This window comes from Bombina bombina, chromosome 6 (genome assembly GCF_027579735.1).
Source record: "Bombina bombina isolate aBomBom1 chromosome 6, aBomBom1.pri, whole genome shotgun sequence".
Taxonomy (NCBI): Eukaryota; Metazoa; Chordata; class Amphibia; order Anura; family Bombinatoridae; genus Bombina; species Bombina bombina.
The window spans coordinates 884,584,622-884,607,108 of NC_069504.1; the positions used below are offsets into that span (position 1 = coordinate 884,584,622).

General features: G+C 35.7%; 1 protein-coding gene across 10 annotated transcripts in view; it reads right to left on the bottom strand.

The window, feature by feature from the left end:
• The window catches only part of NLGN2 (neuroligin 2), a 177,144-nt gene that overhangs the window by 149,234 nt on the left and 5,423 nt on the right, over positions 1-22,487 (bottom strand). The window contains exon 2 of one of the 10 annotated variants that reach the window (XM_053718394.1): positions 10,569-10,587. The exons of 7 other annotated variants lie outside the window; for them this stretch is intronic. In XM_053718394.1, the coding sequence (XP_053574369.1) occupies positions 10,569-10,587 (19 nt within the window). Of the gene's footprint in view, positions 1-6,763; positions 6,780-10,568; positions 10,588-15,619; positions 15,629-22,487 lie in introns of all 10 variants that reach the window. 2 more of the 10 variants (XM_053718400.1, XM_053718398.1) reach the window with 2 other exon arrangements.

The window sequence follows — 22,487 nt, forward strand, 5'->3', positions numbered from 1 at the left end:
AATCGAGTACGATCAGGTTGATTGACACCCCCCTGCTGGCGGCCCATTGGCCGCGAGTCTGCAGGGGGCGGCGTTGCACCAGCAGCTCTTGTAAGCTGCTGGTGCAATGCTGAATATGGCGAGCATATTGCTCGCCGTATTCAGCGAGGTCTGTCGGACCTGATCCGCACTGTCGGATCAGGTCTGACAGACCTTGATAAATAGAGGCCATAGCTATATGGAATGCCTTACAGCAGTTTTGCACTATTATTAGGTGTCTTTAATAAAAAAAAATAGAAATGTGATTTATATACAAATGACATATGTTCATCTTAATGTTAATTTAGGACTGCAATGAACAGTTTGGAAGTTTAATAATGTTAATTATAAAATTAATCAAAGTATGATATTAAATTATTAATTACACATGTCATGACATATTATTAAAGTGGAAAAACCTTCATTCAAACCCATTAGAGAGTCATCATCAATAATGAATTAATTATTTGTCATGTTTAACTTTCATTACTGTGCATCTTTTGCTTCCATTAAAATCCTTGCAAGCACCTACTTTAGAAAGCTTGCGATTCCCCTGACTTATATATTAGTATTTATTTGTTTATTGATTGTTTATTTATTTTGCATGTTCAACTGATTTTTTGCTGTTATTTCATTTTTCTGAATCAAATAGTTTTTTATTTTTTATTTTTTTATTTAAATTCAGTCAGCAGTTCTCCTTATTGATTGGGATAGCTTTGAAATGGTTTAGTTTAGTGTATGTTACAGATGCATTAATTTGCGTACCTGGTGATGTCACATATAGAAATCTACTACAATATTCAAATTTATAATTATTTTTTTTTTAAAATCATAAATAGGGATGTGCGAATGTTTCGCAACATTAAAATGAATTTTTTTTTTAACACATTTGTTCGTTGTAATCGAATTTTGAATGTACAACATTTTAGCATTCGTTTAAAGTGAAAGTCAATCCTATCGTTTTTGAAGCGCTAGGATTGACTATTGAAACAAATAAAGGAGACTTTCATTCATGAAGTATGATAGTTCATGTAGAAAGCTCCTTTATTTGTTTCAAGCGATCGCCTTTTTGAGCTGCTAAGGAAGCCTATCGCAGATCGCTGTTTTGCTTGAGAGGTGACTTTTTTCACCTCTTAGCCAATAGCTGTGCGGTAAATCTGGCTTGGCCCCCTTGGGAGCCGGATTTACCACACGGCTATTTGCTAAGAGGTGAAAACATCACCTCTTGGCAAATTTGTTTTTGCCGTGGGCTTTGTTAGCAGCTAAGAACGTCAATCGGTTGAAACAAATAAAGGAGCTTTCTACATGAAGTATCTTATACTTCATGAATTAAGGTCCCCTTTATTTGGTTTTTTAATAGTCAATCCTAGCGTTTCAAAAACGCTAGGATTGACTTTCACTTAATGTATTAGTATTTCTAATGCTTTCTATAAATGTAATATTCAAATTATGCATTATTTGAAATAGAAACATTCAAATTGATATATTTGTATCTATTATTTATCAATTTACTAAATTATCTATCACATGAACTATTGAACTTCTGAATAGTATTTGTTAAATCGAATGTCGAATGACATTAGAAATTTCGTATGTGGACATTAAATCTAATTATGAACATTCAAAATGAAAAGTGACATTCGAGAACTGTAAATAGCATTAGATTACAGAATTTTTAAGAATATTCGTTCTTATTAACATTCGATTATGTAAATCGAATTTCTACAATAACATTCATTCTAACATTTGAATTTGAATATAAACACATTCACCCATCACTAATTATAATGCATATAGATGTAAGTCACAAATAAATTGGATTGTCTGTTGTTGAAATTATTATTATTTTCTGCAATCTTACTAAGTCAAGCACAGTCAATCTTGCTAAGTCTAATGATATTCGATATCTATTTAACAGATTCCCCGCAACCCCCTTTTTTTTTTCTTCGTGATTCAGACAGAGCATGCAGTTTTAAACAACTTTCCAATTTACTTCCATTATCTAATTTGGTTAGTTATCTTGGTATCCTTTGTTGAAAAGCATACCTGGGGAAACTCAGGAGGTGGGAGCTAGCTGCTAATTGGTTGCACATATATGCCTCTTGTCATTGGCTTACTGATGTGTTCAGCTAGCTCCCAGTAGTGCATTGCTGCTCCTTCACCAACGGACACAAAGAGAATGCAGCAAAATTGATAACATAAGTAAATTGGAAAAGTTGTTTAAAAATTTATGTTCTATCTGAATAACGAAATACTTTTTTTCAATTTCATGTCCCTTTAAGTCACTACTGGAAGGTGCTACACTGAGAATTTATAAGTGCTTATTTTGCAAGAAAACAAGAACATTTTTTAATGTTTAGTTAACATATAGGGCTAGATTACAGGTGGAGCACAAAATTATTGCGCTCCCGCAAAAGTGCCTGTACATTGCGGTCTATGGAACTGTGTGTTCCCAGTAAATATATATGCATATGCTTATATATATATATATATATATATATATATATATATATATATATATATATATATATATATATATATATATATATATATGTGTGTGTGTTAATGTGTACATATACACATATAAACACATACATATGTGTATATATATATATATATATATATATATATATATATATGTGTGTGTGTGTGTGTTAATATGTACATATACACATATAAACACACACATATCTATCTATCTATATATATATATATATATATATATATATATATATATATATATATATATGTGTGTGTGTGTTAATATGTACATATACACATATAAACACATACATATGTATATATATATATATATATATATGTGTGTGTGTGTGTTAATATGTACATATACCCATATAAACACATACATATGTATATATATATATATATGTGTGTGTGTGTGTGTGTGTGTGTGTTAATATGTACATATACCCATATAAACACATACATATGTATATATATATATATATATATATATATATATATATATGTGTGTGTGTGTGTGTGTGTGTTAATATGTACATATACCCATATAAACACATACATATATATATATATATATATATATATATATATATATATATATATATATATATATATGTGTGTGTGTGTGTGTGTTAATATGTACATATACACATATAAACACACATATATATATATATATATATATATATATATATATATATATATATATATATATATATATATATGTGTGTGTGTGTTAATATGTATATATACCCATATAAACACATACATATGTATATATTTCTATACATATATATTTATAAATGCTGCACATTGCTGCGTGACTTACACTTTTGCTGCACGAGGTTCTGGTGCCGTTTCTGCCGGCATCAGAATGAGGCTCCCGTTGGAAGTTTCCTATCTACTTCTATTATTAAATGTGCTTTGTTCCCATGGTATTCTTTGTTGAAGAGATACCTAAGTAGGTGTCTGGAGCACTACATGGCAGGAAATAGTGCTGTTATCTAGTGCTCTTGCAAATGAAAAACAGTCTTGCAATACTGCTGCCATATAGTGTTCCAGGCACGTGCACACTCCTGAGCTTACCTCCCTGCTTTTCAATAAACCATACCAAGAGAACAAAGAACATTTGAAAATAGAATTAAATTAGAAAGTTGTTTAAAATAGCTTGCTCTTGCTACACTATTACATAAGGAAACAATTGTTCTGTTACCATGGCAACTTACAGTCCATATTAGCACAGGCTAGTGTTGCACAATTACTGTGCGGAACGCTGCTACGGCTTCAACTGAAACTTAAATTATTAACAATTCCCATTAGAAATATAATGTTGTATAGTTGGGTGTGCATGCTTTTTAAGCTAATAATAGCAATTCCCATTACTCTGAGTGAATTCATTATAATATATATACTGGCCAAATAAATAGCTGAAGAATATTATTTTTACAGTTCATAAACTCAGACATTTCTTATATTGTTAAACAAATTCATGGTGAAAGTCACGTTTACCACTCATTATTTGGCCATTGTTAAATCACCTTAAAAAGTCAAAATATTTGAAAAACGTCAGTAGATTTTGTTATCTATGAGCTGATAAATATTAGCACGGAAATCTGATAAATAAACATGCCATAGTTAAATTGAAGATATGAGAAAATGTAATCCCCTGTTATTAAGTCTATGGGTAACTTTTACACTAAAAATGGAATTAAAAATCTATTAAACTCAAAACTAAATGTTCTGTTTAAATGTTTAAAGGGACATGAACGTTAAAATGAATTCAATTTATTCAGATAGAGTTAATAATTTTAAGACACTTTTAAATTCACGTTTCAAAATACCTTGTTTTCTTGGTATTCTTTCTTGAAAAGCATATGTACATATCCTCACCAATAGCATTGTATTACTGGGTGCTAGCTTGGTGGTTACACTAATTTACCTCTTGTCATTGGCTCACCAAATGTGTTTAGCTAGATCCCAGTAGTGCATTGCTGGGTTTAAACAAACAGATATAACATATTAGAGCATTTTCATTATACACTCTTATGTACCTTTAATTAATGGAACAGTAAATTCAAAATTAAACTTGAATGGATTAGATCAGTGGTCTCAAAGTACCGGCCCTGGGGCCATATGCGGCCCTCAGGATAACTTAATCTGGCCCTTCCTTGTTTATTAGGTAAAGTATTAATTTGGCCCCATCAGTTTTTTTTAGGGTTCTAAGAGGTGTAACAAGTTGATGTATTATATAGGCACTCACAAGATAAATATAAAGACAATGCATTGTTCAGTGTAGACTCCCATTATGCACTGCTTTGATAAATGTCACTTTTTATTCAGTTCCAGAATGATCACTTCACTTGTAACTCATAAGCTAAATATACACTGTATATGTCTATTGGGGACTACAACTCCCATCATGCACTTCTACATGGTAAATGTGACTTCTAGTTTATAATATATCCAGTTCCAGAGCACGCACTCTGTGCAACTGGCCCCCATGGGAGAAGTACACTTGGCCAGTGGCCCCCGAATACAATGAGCTTGATACCCCTGGTTTAGATAGAGAACTGCATTTTAAACAACTCTCCAATTTAATTTCAGAATATAATTTTTCTTGCGGCTAGATCACGAGTTTTGCGTTACGGCTGAAAAAGCCCCATAACGCTGCTTTTTCACTACCGCTGGTATTACGAGTCTTGCAGGTATTTCTGTACGGCACACTTTTTTTGCCGTAACGCAGCGTTACTACCGCAGCTTTCCAAAAGTCCTTTTTCAATGGGACTTCCTTTGCGCGGGTATTACGAGTCTGCCTGGGAGGCCAAAAAGTGAGCGGTACAGCCCATAACTACAAGATCCATAACGTAAACTGAAAGTCAGTAGTTATGGGTTTTACGCTACAAAGCCGTAACATAAAACTCATAACTAAAGTGCTAAAAAGTAAACTAACACCCATGAACTACCTATTAACCCCTAAACCGAGGCCCTCCCGCATAGCAAACACTAAAATACAATTATTAACCCCTAATCTGCCGCTCCGGACATCGCCACCACTATAATAAACATATTAACCCCTTAACGATCGGGTTGATTGACACCTCCCTGCTGGCGGCCGATTGGCCGAGAGTCTGCAGGGGGCGGCGTTGCACCAGCAGCTCTTGTGAGCTGCTGGTGCAATGCTGAATATGGAGAGCGTATTGCTCTCCGTATTCAGCGAGGTCTGGCGGACCTGATCCGCACTGTTGGATCAGGTCCGCCAGACCTCGTTAAATAGAGGCCTTTGTAAAGAAGACGTCTGAAGAAGAGGATGCTCCGTGCCGGCTGTCTTGAAGATGGAGCCACTCCCCGCCGGATGGATGAAGATAGAAGATGCCGTCTGGATGGGGGCGGCAGATTAGGGGTTAATAAGTGTAGGTAGGTGGTGGAGACATTGGGGGCGGCAGATTAGGGGTTAATAAGTGTAGGTGGGTGGCGGCGATGTTAGGGGCAGCAGATTAAGGGTTAATAAGTGTAATGTAGGTGGCAGCAACATTGGGGGCGGCAGATTAGGGGTTAATACGTGTAATGTAGGTGGTGGCGATGTCGGGGCGGCAGATTAGGGGTGTTTAGACTCTGGGTTTATGTTAGGGTGTTAGGTGTAAAGATAAATTTAGTTTCCCCATAGGAATCAATGGAGCTACGTTATGGAGCTTTACGCTGCTTTATTGCAGGTGTTAGGCTTTTTTTCAGCCGGCTCTCCCCATTGATGTCTATGAGGAAATCGTGCACGAGCACATAAAACCAGCTCACCGCAGCGCTGCTACTGGAGTGCGGTATGGAGCACAATTTTGCTTTACGCTGCAATATTGCCTGCTAAAGCCGGGTTTATGAAAACCTGTAATACCAGCACTGTAGGTAAGTGAGCGATGACAATAACTTGCAAGTTTAGCACCGCACCGCTCATAACACAAAACACGTAATCTAGCCGTTGGTTTTTAACAAAGGTTTAACGGGATACCAAGAGAACAAAGCAAATGTGATAATAGAAACGGGAAAGCTGACTAAAATTTCATGCACATTTAAGTTTGACTTTGCTGTCCCTTTAAGCATATTAAAAACAAAGGTATGTCCATTATTTATTTCCCTGCTTTTTCTGTAATTTATAGCTGCAAACTGTACTTTTTTCCCCTCCTCCAGGAAGACTAGAAGCCATCATACATACTAAAGTATGCAGTAATTAGACTTACCCTACATGCTGCAGAGTGATTGGCTAGATCAGTACAGGAGTTCATGTACATCTAGACCGTGTATTAATATATTTTTGTTAATCTATACAAGATGTATTTATTTTTTAAAAAAAATGCTATATTGTCCTTTATAAAAAGTCCTTATTTTTATCTTACACTTTTTGGTTCAAAAGGCATACGGGCCCATTTATCAAGCTCCGGATGGCATAGGGGCCCATTTATCAAGCTCCGGATGGCATAGGGGCCCATTTATCAAGCTCCAGATGGTATAGGGGCCCATTTATCAAGCTCCAGATGGCATAGGGGCCCATTTATCAAGCTCCAGATGGCATAGGGGCCCATTTATCAAGCTCCGGATGGAGCTTGGGGGCCTGCAGGCTCGCCAGAAAACAGCAGTTTTCGATCTAAAGACCGCTGCTCCATAACCTGTCCGCCTGCTCTGAGCATGACATCGCCACCACTATAATAAACATATTAACCCCTAAACGATCGGGTTGATTGACACCTCCCTGCTGGCGGCCGATTGGTCTCAAGGGGGCGGCGTTGCACCAGCAGCTCTTGTGAGCTGCTGGTGCAATGCTGAATACGGAGAGCGTATTGCTCTCCGCATTCAGCGAGGTCTGGCGGACCTGATCTGCACTCTCGGATCAGGTCCGCCAGACCTTGTTTAATAGAGGCCTTTGTAAAGAAGACGTCTGAAGAAGAGGATGCTCCGTGCCGGATGTCTTGAAGATGGAGCCGCTCTGCGCCGGATGGATGAAGATAGAAGATGCCGTCTGGATGAAGACTTCTGCCGGCTTGGATGAAGACTTCTGCCGCTTCGTTGAGGACTTCTCCCGGCTTCGTTGAGAACTTCTTGCCGCTTGGATGAAGACTTCTCCCAGCTTCATTGAGGATGGATGTCCGGTCTTCAAAAAAGTGTTATTTTTTTTCTAAGGGTTTATTGGGTGGGTTTTATTTTTAGATTAGGGCAGAAAAAAGAGCTATATGCCCTTTTAAGGGCAATGCCCATACAAATGCCCTTTTCAGGGCAATGGGGAGCTTAGGTTTTTTAGTTAGGATTTTATTTGGGGGGGTTGGTTGTGTGGGTGGTACGGGTAAAAGAGCTGATTTCTTTGGGGCAATGCCCCGCAAAAGGCCCTTTTAAGGGCTATTGGTAGTTTAGTTTAGGCTAGGGTTTTTTTTTATTTTGGGGGGGCTTTTTTATTTTGATAGGGCTATTAGATTAGGTGTAATTAATTTAAATATCTGATCATTTATTTTTTATTTTGTGTAATTTAGTGGGGTTTTTTTGTAATTTAGTTAATTGTATTTAATTTATTTAATTGTAGTGTAATGTTAGGTGTTAGTGTAAGACAGGTTAGGTTTTATTTTACAGGTAAATTTGTATTTATTTTAGCTAGGTAGTTAGTAAATAGTTAATAACTATTTACTAACTAATCTACCTAGTTAAAGTAAATACAAACTTGCCTGTGAAATAAAAATAAAACCTAAGCTAGTTACAACGTAACTATTAGTTATATTTTAGATAGCTTAGGTTTTATTTTATAGATAAGTATTTAGTTTTAAATAGGAATTATTTAGTTATTAGTAGTAGGTTTTACTTAGATTTATTTTAATTACATTAAAGATAGTGAGTGTTAGGGTTAGGGGTTAATAACTTAAGTATAGTGACGGCGACATTGGGGCGGCAGATTAGGGGTTAATAAGTGTAATGTAGGGGCGGCAGATTAAGGGTTAATAAGTGTAATGTAGGGGGCGGCGACATTGGGGGCGGCAGATTAGCGGTTAATAAGTGTAGGTAGGTGGCGGAGACATTGGGGTGGCAGATTAGGGGTTAATAAGTGTCGGTGGGTGGCGGCGATGTTAGTGGCAGCAGATTAAGGGTTAATAAGTGTAATGTAGGTGGCAACAACATTGGGGTGGCAGATTAGGGGTTAATACGTGTAATGTAGGTGGTGGCGATGTCGGGCGCGGCAGATTAGGGGTGTTTAGACTCTGGGTTTATGTTAGGCTGTTAGGTGTAAAGATAAATTTAGTTTCCCCATAGGAATCAATGGAGCTACGTTACGGAGCTTTACGCTGCTTTTTTGCAGATGGCATAGGGGCCCATTTATCAAGCTCCAGATGGCATAGGGGCCCATTTATCAAGCTCCAGATGGCATAGGGGCCCATTTATCAAGCTCCAGATGGCATAGGGGCCCATTTATCAAGCTCCGGATGGAGCTTGGGGGCCTGCAGGCTCGCCAGAAAACAGCAGTTATGAAGCAACGATCTAAAGACCGCTGCTCCATAACCTGTCCGCCTGCTCTGAGCATGCGGACAGACATCGCTGCAATTCAACCTGATCGAGTACGATCTGGTTGATTTAAACCCCCTGCTAGGGGCCGATTGGCCGCAAATCTGCAGGGGGCGGCATTACACCAGCAACTCACAAGAGCTGCTGGTGCAATGCTGAATACGGAGAGCGTATTGCTCTCCGCATTCAGTGAGGTCTGGCGGACCTGATCCGCACTGTCGGTTCAGGTCCGCCAGACCTTTGATAAATATCCCCCATAATCATTATTCAGTTTATCTCTGAATGAAAACAATTAATAAATAATGTCAACATCTATAAATACATAGACATTAGAGGGTAAAAAAAGACTTGAGAGGTTAGTGGGATGAAAGATAAAATCTTATATATCAACCATCTTTCCATATGTGCCGAACTCCGAAAGGGCAACTGCTAGGCAACTGTCATATTAAAGAAGCTAATGGGCTCAAGAGAAACGTCCATCCCACTAAGGCCCCAATTCTAAAAAGATTTCTGGGTAAAAAACATTCACACAAAATATGCAGGGTACAACTGTAACAAAATAGTTCACAAAAAATTGTATTTTATCAAAAATTTAAAATTTGTAGGTAAATTACACAGGAATAAATTGTGTTAACTATGCACAGAGTAAATCATAATTTAAGAACACTGGATGTGCAAAAAAGCAAGAAATTTGTACTTAAAGGGACACTGAACCCAATTTTTTTTATTTTGTGTTTTAGATAGAGCATGCAATTATAGGCAACTTTCTAATTTACTCCTATTATCAAATTTTCTTAATTCTCTTGGTATGTTTATTTGAAAAGCAAGAATGTAAGTTTAGATGCCGGCCCTTTTTTGGTGAACAACCTGGCTTGTCCTTGCTGATTGGACAGCACCAATAAACCAGTGCTGTCCATGGTACTGAACCAAAAATTTGCTGGCTCCTTAGCTTAGATTTCTTCTTTTTCAAATAAAGATAGCAAGAGAACAAAGAAAAATTGCTAATAGAAGTAAATTAGAAAGCTGCTTAAAATTGCACGTTCTATCTGAATCATGAAAGAAAAAAATTTGGGTTCAGTGTCCCTTTAAAAGTATAAAATATAAAGCGTAATTGTTGTCTTTTTGTAAAATATGCGGAACATGGAAGTTCCATGGGCGTATGTGATTTTCTTCTTAAATCCCAGCGTAATTCTATAAACATTTTCGCACTACAGTTTTCACAGTTTTTTCTCGCCAGTTAAAAAGTGGTCAGTTTTCACCAAAATAATCAAAACATTAACAATTCTGAAAGGAAATCTTTGCATAATTTAAGGTACAGTGCATTGAAAGCAGAGTAATTTGATTTGTATTAAGCGTAATATTCAAGTTTAAAAACATGCTGGTTTCCCCTTCTATACTTCACCCTCTATTGCAAACTTTTACCTAGCAAAGAGAACTCATTATTTGTATGGGAGACATCTCGCCACTTGCAGGGACAGTCCCTTTTTTTATAGAATTCCTTCCTGCGGGTAATGGAGTGGAAAACCGGGTCTTGAGCAGACAATTTTTTAGAATCAGGGCCTTAGTCATTTAAGTTTATGATGTTATGATGGTGGTAGTGATAAAAACCTACGTTTTCACATGCATATCCTTTCATTTAAACCAGGGCTAACAAAAAAAGATCTTACATCTTGTGAATGTTTACTTGCATGTGATTTGGTAGCTTCAGACTGAAAATGACTACAATATATATACGTCACATGTGGGTGAGTTGTTGCAATCTGCACCTGCTGAGTAATTGTAGAAAATATTGACACCATCTAGAATATGATAACTTTCTGCAGCGCCCTGTGATTTTTGGCTGTATGAAAACAACCACTTCTGAGTTCTGAGATATTGTTAATATATTCAAAATAAGTAATGAAAAGCATATGATCCGATTTGCAAAACTTTTCAGAATGGCAAGAAATATCATGGCAACACTCACATGAGTAGCCCTCACAGACTTCTCTAAAAAGAGGGGCTGAACCGTGCATTCTCAACAAATTAGGAGCTGACTTCCATGGAAAGTAATACAGCTATTTCAAAGGGTCTGATTATCAAAATCTCACAAGCATGGAGAGAAATCTTGCAAAATCTTAGTTTGTTTAACATTATTCGTTGCATTTGTTTATGAACGAATGAACGAATCACCATATGAATGAATAAACAAATAAATGACTGTATGAATGAACAAATTTAGTTCATTCATTCATATGAGAAATACATTTAGGAGAGAAGCCAATCACAAGAGATCAGGAAGCCCAGAATATTTGTCAGTGTCAAAGCTGACAGTGAACTTGAGAGTGATGTGTGCAATGTCTTACCCAATCCTGACTTCCCATTTGTAGGGCTAAAAAACACATTTAAAGGGACATGAAACCCAATTTTTTTTCTATCACGATTCAGATAGAGAATGTGATTTTAAACAACTTTCACATTTTTTCTATGATCTAATTTGTTTTGTTCTCTTGATATCCTTAGTTGAAAAAAGATACCTAGGTAGGCTCAGGAGCTGCTAAATTGGTGGCTACACATATATACCTCTTTTCATTGGCTCACCCTATGTTTTCTGTTAGCTCCCAGTAGTGCATTGCTGCCCCTTCAACAATGGATACCAAGATAATTAAGCAAATTAGATAATATAAATCAATTGGAAAGTTGTTTAAAATTGTATCCTCTATCGTCAAGATAGGGAATTTTGGTACTTCTGATGTTTCTGAACTACATTACCCATGATGCTTAGGCACTCCTAAGTCCAGTTGAGCATCATGGGAAATGTAGTTCTGAAACATCTGGAGGGCCAAGGTTCCTCTATTGTCATCATGAAAGAAAAATGTGGGGTTTCATATCCCTTTAAACCCCTGCCTTAGTTAGTTAGCTATGATCAGAACTATTTTCAGATTCAGTGTGTGAGCTTGGTTATATTTGGGCCTAACTGATCCAAGAGTGACTGTTGTCATGTTGACCTGTAGTAGGCTGCATTCCAACACTGCTGCAGGTGACTTTACTGTACAAAAATAGTTATTACTTACTATCTGTGTATGTCTCATACAGTATTATTAAATGTAATATTAAAGGAATTATTTTGATTTCTGTAAAATAAAATACTTAATTCTTCATGAAATGTTCTGTAACTATTGTTAGCATTAAAGGAACAATCCTTGTAATTTTTTAAATTGTTTAATGTAAGTTTTGGATTAAAATTTGTTGCATATTCTGCTGTCCATTGAAAATAATGATGAAGGAATATTCGTTAACAAAAGAATATGTTAATGAATATTCATCCAAAGTGAATGAGCAAATGAACTAATTTCACACTAAATGAATAAACAAAAGTGTACTAAACAAATATTTCAGACAAAACTAATTTTTTGATGCACATGTCTAATAAAAAACAATAAAAGTAAAATTTGCTCTAAAATTCTTTGAGGGACCTCACGGTGCTGACTAGACTTATTTGATAATCTCTCCAAAGCGGAGAGCTTTACATCATTGGGCCCAAAGGCAGAATCTCACAGGAAAATGCTAATTTTACAGCCCACCTAGCACTGATAACATTTGTGTTAAAGCAAATGCAAATTATATTTGTGCTCCTTTCTGCGTAATTTGTCTTGCATTTATTTCTAGTTTTACAAACGTCTTTATCTTTCAGATTAATAAGTGTTCTGCGCATTTTGAAACCAGCTTGCAAGTTTACATTTTGTGATGCAAAACAACGTGGCAGGCATGCATAAAGTGCTTAGAAAAATCTGAAGACAACTGCTAGAAAACTATATACACGCCCAAGGAACGACCCTGGCAGCCCACTCGCCAAGGCTGTGAGACTCATTTTACAATAGAAAGATATGGAACAGTTTGACCTTTGACCTCTTAGCTTCAAATTAGACATTGCTTTAAAAAATTAGGTTGCATGTTTAATACAAATTTTACTGCTTACATTAATACATTTTTTTTTCCTGTAAAAGTTACAAATAAATATTACTGCCTAATGTAAATTTGCATTTTGCTGGAGGCTTTTAATACAAATTTGAATGTGTACGATTATTAATATGAGTTTTTATGTGCAATATGATTTTTACAGCGTAAATTAAATGCATTTTTGAAATGATTCTTTTCAGAAGCTTACATACTTAGAGGTCCTGGTGCAAAAAAAATTTGAGCCCCCCCCAAAGGTAACTCAGCAGTAAGAAACAGTAATAATATACATGCTGCTCTCTATAATGATTTTGAGGATAGATAGGTAGATAAAAGGCACTTCTGTCATTGATCACGAGCGGAGCTATAGCTGGCAGGGGCCTTTGACCTGTGGAGGTAGAGGCCATTGTTGGGTGGAAAAAAAAAGGGGGTGGAGTGGAAGGAAGGCATAACTTAAAGGGACATGAAACCCACATTTTTTCTTTCATAATTTAGAAAGAGAATGCAATTTTAAACATATTTCTAATTTACTTCTATTATCTAATTTGTTTTATTCTCTTGATATTCTTTGCTGAAAAGCATATCTAGATATGCTCAGTAGCTGCTGATTGGTTGCTGCACATAGAAGCCTTGTGTGATTGGCTTACCCATGTGCATTGCTTTTTCTTCAAATAAGGATATCTAAAAAATGAAACAAAATAAATAATAGAAGTAAATTGTAATGTTGTTTAAATTTGAATGTTCTATCTGATTCATGAAAGAAAGATTTTGGGTTTAGTGGCCCTTTAAGGGGCTGAGTGGGAAAAGTATCTGAAGCAGCATCCCTCCCACCCACCCTTTTGTTTGTCTTGTGTCTTTTTCTTTGTTTTGTCGCAGCTGGATTGGCGGGTGCTAGTTCGCTGCAAGACAGCGGGTTATGGCCAATTCATAGGTGTTAAGTAAATTTGTATTCCCATGGGGTGGAATGCTTGTGGAAATGTCTCAAGGGACAAGGAGGTCTCTTAGAGTCAGGTTTTAAAGAGGGCTAACTGACTCAATCCCTAGTAAGGTTGTGTCCAGAGAATTGACGGATATACTTGTGAAGATTTTGAACTAGCACCGCTTGCTCATATGTTTACAGAAGTTGTTGTTTATTACAGTATGTTATTGGCACTTATTTGTAAGGTTATTTAAATATTTAAAAGGTTTTATTTAAATATTTAAAAGGTTTTATTTATATATTTAATAAAGGGGCTGCGGCCAGTTTTTTATACTAAGAAATAAGACTGGTGTCTTTATTTATAAATGTTTAAAAGAAGTACTAAGTTCTAGGGATTGGTGTAGGTGGTCTTCAAAGGTAAAAGGGCCGGAAATTGACAACCTAAAGGGTCAAGCCTAGTAGTTTGTATGTAGTCAAAATATGTGTTCTACTGTTTTTCTTTCTGACTAATCCCTTTTAATCAACATATAAAAAACAAATATTGCTAGAACTCATGGCTGGTAATCAGAATTTAACTAGGGGCACTGGTGGTACAAATCCTACCTTGCCACAACATATTTTTTCATTCCGTACGCAATTTGATCTACTATTTAAATGTTAAGAAAAATAAATTTGCACAATCTTTGCCTTGTGTATAAATCAACACTCTCATGTGGTAAACATTAGCAGTGATAGAACGTGTGCAGTAGTTAGTTTAGTCTCTCAATTGCTAGGGATAAATAAAACACAAGCTGATCACTGGATACAAGTTAAGAAAACCTACAATCAAATCTATATAAGATAACAATATAAACAAAGCAGACACCTCTGCAATAGATTAAGGAAGAAAAACAGTATATGCAGACAATACTATTCCTTTAAGATAAATGGAACAAGTGCAAAATATCCAGCCATTGAAGAAGACTTTAATCTACAGCCTCAAAACAGGATTAAGTGGGATACTGGGCTCCTAATAAAGAGCAAAGCATCATAGATACCCATGGTTGCCCTATCTTCCCTGTACAATATTTGTGTAGTATGCTACTACTACTAGAAATACACTAACAGGTATAGCCTGCAGAGACCAGTATAGAAAACCCTTATCTTAGGAAGTTATCCACTAGTTATATTCAGATGAAACTGCTGTGACAGAAGTCTGTAACAGCTTGCAATTTGCTAAATCCTGAGGCCTCTGCTGGTTGACTTGAATTGCCACTATTGCTTTTGATAAATTGATTCCTACCTACTTCAGGACACACTTACATATGTCAAACCTATTTAAGCATTTCTTCTGGGAAAACATTATTCACATTCTTTCGTAGTTCCAACCAAGCTCAGATCTTGGCTCTGTGCTCTTCTTCTTTTGCACTTTATCATTTGAAATATTCATAAACTTGTTGAGCTTTCAGTACAATCTGTATATACCTATGATACAATGGCCTCGATTTATCAAAGCTTCCACAGATAATACGATTGAATTCCGTGTCGAATGTGACGCAAGATTGATTCGCGGTAGTTAACAAAGCGTCAAGATTGTCAAATGTTATAATTTGTGGCGTGAACTACGATCCCGCAATCTCAATCCGACGCAGATCGGTGCTTGCATCATTACAGATGTTTCGAATTCACATTTGACTATATTTGACACTTTTCCCAATTTATCAAACATTTAACAGGCACGCTCATTTCTATTCCGACGCTTCGTACCTAGTTTTCAATCCGCCACCCTTGAGGTCGCGGATGCCATTGAACTCAACAGGAGTCTGAAAACACAGAAAGCTTATGTTCGATGCTGCAAGAGAATGAAGTATATTACATAATAAAAGTACATTAGAAACTCTATTAAAATTGTATACCCTTTCTAAATCAAACAATATTATTGCTACACATTTGGTGCACTAGTATATATAGGGATAAAAATGAAAAATACATTACTAGTTATGGATTATGCTACAAATTTGTCTCTCATTACAAAGCAAGGGGACAATATTATTTCTACAAATTTCTTTAAAAGTTTTGCCCCAAACTTGTCGCACTAATAGATATAGAGATAAAAATGAAATACACAACATAATATAGCTAAATTTCTTTTTTTGTGTGAAAAATCTATGTGCACTATATTTAAAGGGACACTCAGGTCAAATTAAATTTTCATGATTCAGATACAGCATGTAATTTTAAACATCTTTCCAATTTACTTCCATTAAATAATGTGCACAGTCTTTTATATTTACACTGTTTGAGTCACCAGCTCCTACTGAGCATGTGCAAGAATTCACTGACTATACGTATATGCATTTGTGTTTGGCTGATTGCTATCACATGGTACAGGGGGAGTGGAAATATACATAACTTTGAAATTTGTTAGAAAAAAATCTACTAGTCATTTGAAATTCAGAGTTAATGCTATTGTATTGTCTTGTTATCTTGCATTTGTTGATTATGCAAATCTACTGGGTTTACTGGTCCTTTAAGCCATGTAATACAAGTCCCACTCTCCACTTTGCACCAAATTTGACACAACATTTTTCACACCAATTATGATGCAAACTCCTAAACAACCCACACACTAGTGAATTTTTCAACCACTTTAGAATATGAATATGATTAGAATATGCATAATCACATGATTTATGACATCAGCCAATCTGATTCAAATATACATTTTAAACTATCACTAACAAATCAAATTGCTCGATACTTCTGTCATTGATCACTCATCAGAACTTGTAAGTGGAATTTGTTACATTGTATATTGTACTTTGAAAGTATGTATATGTGATATTAGTATTAAAGATAAACATTGATGCTGACATTAGGACACACAGTGTAATATTTTAGACAAGGATTTTAAAATTTGAATTGATGTTTGATTCAATATAATCCTAAACTGATAGCCGACCTAACATTAAACTGTCATGATTCAGATACAGCAGAAATTAAAATCACCTCTTTACTGTCATGCTATTTTCAGTGTATTTCTTCCTTCTCTTGAATTTCTTTTTCAGTAAGAAATGTCATCTTATATGCCAGCCCATTTTATAACACCTGTGAAGGGGTGGCTTTTAAAACTAGATTGCAATCAGGAGGGGTTACACAGGTACAGAGAGAAAACTGGCCCAGCTCTTAAAATATCCATTGATTGCAAATAAATACATATGATACTCTGATTACATGTTATATTTGCAATTATCCCTGCTCAGAATAATAATACATTTACACTATATACATATAGTGGTATAAATAAACACAGAGATATGAAAGGCAACATTGTTTAGAACAAAAAATGGAATTTAGGGACAGTATGTGCAAAGATATATGTACAAATTCTAGCATTAATAATCATTTATAAAAAAAAAAAAAATAATGAGATAAAAGCATATCATGACTTCTAGAAATACAAATACACATTAATTTATGTGAAAGTATCATATAACAGATTTTTTTGTATAACAAATAAATATAAAAATAACTTTCTATGAGATATTGTTTGTTGAGGTATAAATCTAGCTATTTTCTTGGACATTAACAGTTGAAAAATAAAAGATTAGTTTTAGAGAAATGTGCTTGTTCATGGACAGTAATGAAATGGTATAACTAAAGTTGGGAAAAACCAGAATAACTGGGACATTGATGACTGTTAGTTAACACCAGTCCGATGCTCTTTGCACCATACTTGACGCGCCTGTTTTTGATGGCTTTTTTTATAAATAAGGGTATCGTATTCAGATCTGTGTCAGCGATGTCTCGCGAGCGTATTGACTGAGAATGCACTGAGATTAAAGCTTTGATAAATTGACCCCAATATCTACTTTCCATACCCTGTTTAATATTTTCATTTTCTGAGCCAGAGAGCTTTTCCTGGATGTTCCATTGTAACATGAAATGTGGCTATTTTAAAGCAGAACTAATAGAATTGCTTCCACTTACATTGACCCCCAGTTCCTGACCTCTATTGATATCCTCATCATTTTAATAACCCAAAGTGTCATCCTTTGCCTTATGTTTTCATTTATTCCTCACATTCAATCTCCACCAGGACTCACATCCTCCACCCAAATGCCATTTATAAAATCCATTTCTCTCTAACCCGATATACAGCAGGAACCCTAATTCATATGCTTATTATGAACAGCTGTCACTAATGATCTCTTTTTATGCTCAGTATTTCTTTCTGACAAATCTCTCGACTTACATCTGTGTAAGATATCTTTGGACCTCATCATAGCACATCCTCCAACCCTCTTGCAAATGTAAACATTCCCTTAAAATTCACAGAAGCATTAAAATTCAATTAACACTTATTCTCACCCTCCACTGACAACTGTCTCAAAACAATTGAATTTCTAACTATAATTTGTGTCTAATTTTTGCCCTTACTTGTTGATTGTGAGCTTGGTTAAGTGGAACCTTCACAACATTTGATTTGTCTGTCTTAAAATGCAGGAATTGTAATCAACTATAATGACTCTTTTATGTTGTATGATTTGTTGGAATCGCCTAAATAAACAACATAATCCTAATCACCTGCAGCATAGGAAAAATACAAATTGGTTATGGGAGTTAACTGATCTCAGGCAAATTGAAATTTAATCCTGTGTTAGCACCAACCTAAAATGACTAATTTAAAAGGGTGGCATATTTAGGTGGAGACAGGTTAAAAAGGAAAGATCTTGAAAACAAACAAGGCAAACCCATATAAAAAAAGATAATATAATAATTAGTTGCTGGGACAGTATTCTAGCCCAGGGAAAATAATGATTTCAATATAGTGATTGGGTATATCGAGGAAGCATAACCACTGCATGTTTAATTTATCCGTGCTATGTATTATTGCTCCCAGTTATTATTTGTGATCACACAGGTAGCATACGAGATCTGGTATGTACAGCAGGTCAATAACAAAATAAATGAGTATATTCAGTTATGTTGTGTAAGAAACAGAAAATAAACACGGCAGCTGCTTTTTACTGATCTCTCTTTTTGTGACTGAACACATTAGTCTTCTGTAAGTCTCTTCAATGTATCAACTACTAGTACTATTACTGTACTCCATGTAGCACCTACCTACCTTAAACTACTAGTACTATTACTGTACTCCATGTAGCACCTACCTACCTTAAACTACTAGTACTATTACTGTACTCCATGTAGCACCTACCTACCTTAAACTACTAGTACTATTACTGTACTCCATGTAGCACCTACCTACTTTAAACTACTAGTACTATTACTGTACTCCATGTAGCACCTACCTACCTTAAACTACTAGTACTATTACTGTACTCCATGTAGCACCTACCTACCTTAAACTACTAGTACTATTACTGTACTCCATGCAGCACCTACCTACCTTAAACTACTAGTACTATTACTGTACTCCATGTAGCACCTACCTTAAACTACTAGTACTATTACTGTACTCCATGTAGCACCTACCTAACTTAAACTACTAGTACTATTACTGTACTCCATGTAGCACCTAGCTACCTTAAACTACTAGTACTATTACTGTACTCCATGTAGCACCTACCTACTTTAAACTAATAGTTTATAACCCCTTTTTCTGATACAGGTCGTTTTGTGAAAAATAATTTCAGGCTCAGATTTATGAAATCCTTTAATATTCTGTCATATCACCTCTGTCTCTTTTTTATTAAAATCTATATATAAGGTCACAATGTTTTTCCTTGTAAATTGTATTTTTTTTTCCATTTCATGGACTCCATTAACCAAGATGTGGATGCTCCTAAGACGCTGTTTCATAACCTCTCCACCACCTCCGTGCTGGCAGTTTAAAATCACCCCAGACTAATCCAACTGAGGTGATTCACAGTACCTGTTACCATGTGACTTCATGGGGTGATGACATGAGCGGCTGCTCGTGTATTGATAAATGTGGGCAGTTAGATGCTGCTTGCCACGATTATGGGTGGACATTTGGGAACCTTGTCCACTCGGATGCTAATTAATGGAGCCCCATGTACAATTTTTAGTAGCACTCATTTATCTATATCCTTCTAGAGATATAGTCTCCAGAACGCTACACAATAATCAGGATGAGACCTTACTAGTGATCCATAAAATGGCAAAGGAACTTCACTTGTTTACGCTAATACCTCTACCTATACAACCAAACATTCTATTGTCATCACCTGAGGTGCTACTGCATTATTTACCAAATTTCAAATAATCTAAAATAATAACACCTAAGGCCCCTTACTCTTTTATTACTGTCGGTAAATTCATGAACTGTATGCAGAACCATACACTATTCTCTCCTTCAGACTATGGAGTTAAACTTGATTTTTAAGTAGGAGGATTCTTGGATTGTATTATACTGAGCACTGATATATGAGCAGATTGAATATTAAAAAAAAATTCTGGAGGAGGATTCATTTTATTCAGTGAAAAGTGATAAGTTGAAGCCCGAGTAACATTTTGCCCCAAATGTCAAAAGATTACATAGCATGGAGCTGATGTGAATAGCTCACAGTAAGCTGAGATAGGTCAGGTAGAATGAGCAATTGCAAGTTTCCTTGAAGATTTGCAAGGTCAAGGTCATTAATTACTTTGGTGGCTGCAATTTTAGCAGAGCAAGTTTGAGAAAAATTGACAGAAAAAGGTCTAAGATTGCAAATGAAAGAATATGAATTTAATGCAAGTCATTCTAGGATTTTTTGTGTGTGGAATAATGCAAAGATTTTGATAAATCAAGAGGAAGATAAGAGAGGGAATATTTGAATAACTGAGCAGGAAGAATCAATGTGTGTCAGGTATGGTAAAATATTCTGTATGAGTCAATAACTAGAGGTAGATGGAGCATACAATATTTATATTTTAATACATTGTGAAAACTGTTTATAGAGTGCAAAAGACTATCTCAATTATAAAAAATGGCAGGAAAATTTTGAGCTATGTAAAGCGCAAAACTGTCTCTAGGGACATGCAGTAGGCCAGGATTTAAATGGATCAGTGGGTTCAATGATAATTGTGCTAAAGACAGAAATGAGAACATTTGCTGTTAAGTGGGAAGGAAGGTCATAGAGGGGAGATATGAAAACTTGAGTAAATGCAGTCTGGGAAGGAAAGGTCCCAAAAGATTTGAAGATATTTTGAATCAACCTGGCAAATGTTAAATGGAGTGATGAAGCATCAAGGGTCTTATAGATTTTTGTTACATTACACAGAAGAAACATTTTAGACAAGATGAAGTACTCAGCTTGATAAAATAGTCTTCTTAAGATGATACAACAATGTTGAATAAATGGAAAGATAAAGAGGAGAGGATTTTAAAAATGTCCTCAAGTTTTTAAAAATGTTTAACAAGACAAATTCATGGTTTGATTCTATGTTTGTAATTGGGGGCTTAGTCATTTTGATAGAGCCAAATGTTCTCTGGTAGGGATGTCAGGAGATCATTGAGAACTCCTAGAAAATGAAATTTCTTGCAAGGTAAGAGAACAATATTTTGTTCTTTTTTTATCTTTCTTCTCTAAAGTATGAGACTTAACACACTTGATTTCCCCAAGAGAAAAATAATTTTCAAAAAGTTCAGTACAAAGCCAGTGAATAAAACATCAAATGAGAGTTTTGACTCCTAAAATCAGGGGTTTAAATACACTATTATGAAATTCGCCAAGGGTAAAATTTCTGCTATGGTGTGAGTCTTCCCCGAAGCCATGTATTAATAATGTGTAATGATTTCCTGCACAGTGTAAATCATCCCTTAAAATAAAAGACATCCTCCACTGGGACTTTTCAGATAAAAACATGTCCTTCAGGATAGTAGTCTTTCTTAGAAATCAGAGATATCCTACAGAGACTTTTCAAGAGTGTGGTAATCTTTTCAAAGTGTAATCCTTCCCAGTGTGACACTTCCCAACAGAGCACCATTCCCCCATCCTTCCTTCTAGACTAAGTTAATTCAAAATTATAGCCTCTCACAGTGTAAATCTTGTTGGAAAAAATAAAGTTTCCCCTAGACTTTTCAGAAATGACATCTTGTTTCAGCATACTCATCTTTATTCAAAACAGATTTGGAACTTTCTCTCCATGTATGGCCTTTCCTCTAGTGTGTGATAATTATGCAGAAAGTGATCCTCCTGCCAAAAACATGAATCTAGAAATAGACTCCCAACAGAAATTGCCTTATTCCTCCAAAGTGTATACTTCTTTTCACCTAGTGTGAACATTTTACTAAAGTGAGGGCCATCCTCTACATTGTAAATCTCTCAAGTCCAGACAATTAGATTTCATAGTGTTTTCCTAGGTGCAAGACTTTCTCCAGATTGTGAAAATTCCTCCAATTTGTGAGTTTTCGCTCACAAGTTTATGCATTTCTCAAAAGCATGAGACTATTGGTTCTTAATCCAGAGTTTAAACCTTTTACTAAAAAGGTAAGCTGTCTTCCATGTGTGGGCCCTCTTCCAAAGACAGAAGCTTTTATCTAGATTGTGAGCCTTCCCAAAGGAGTAGGTCTTCCTCCTTAATGTGAACCTTTATCCAGAACATGGCTTCTGCCACAATATTAACCTATCACCAGAGAATAAGCCACGTATGAGCA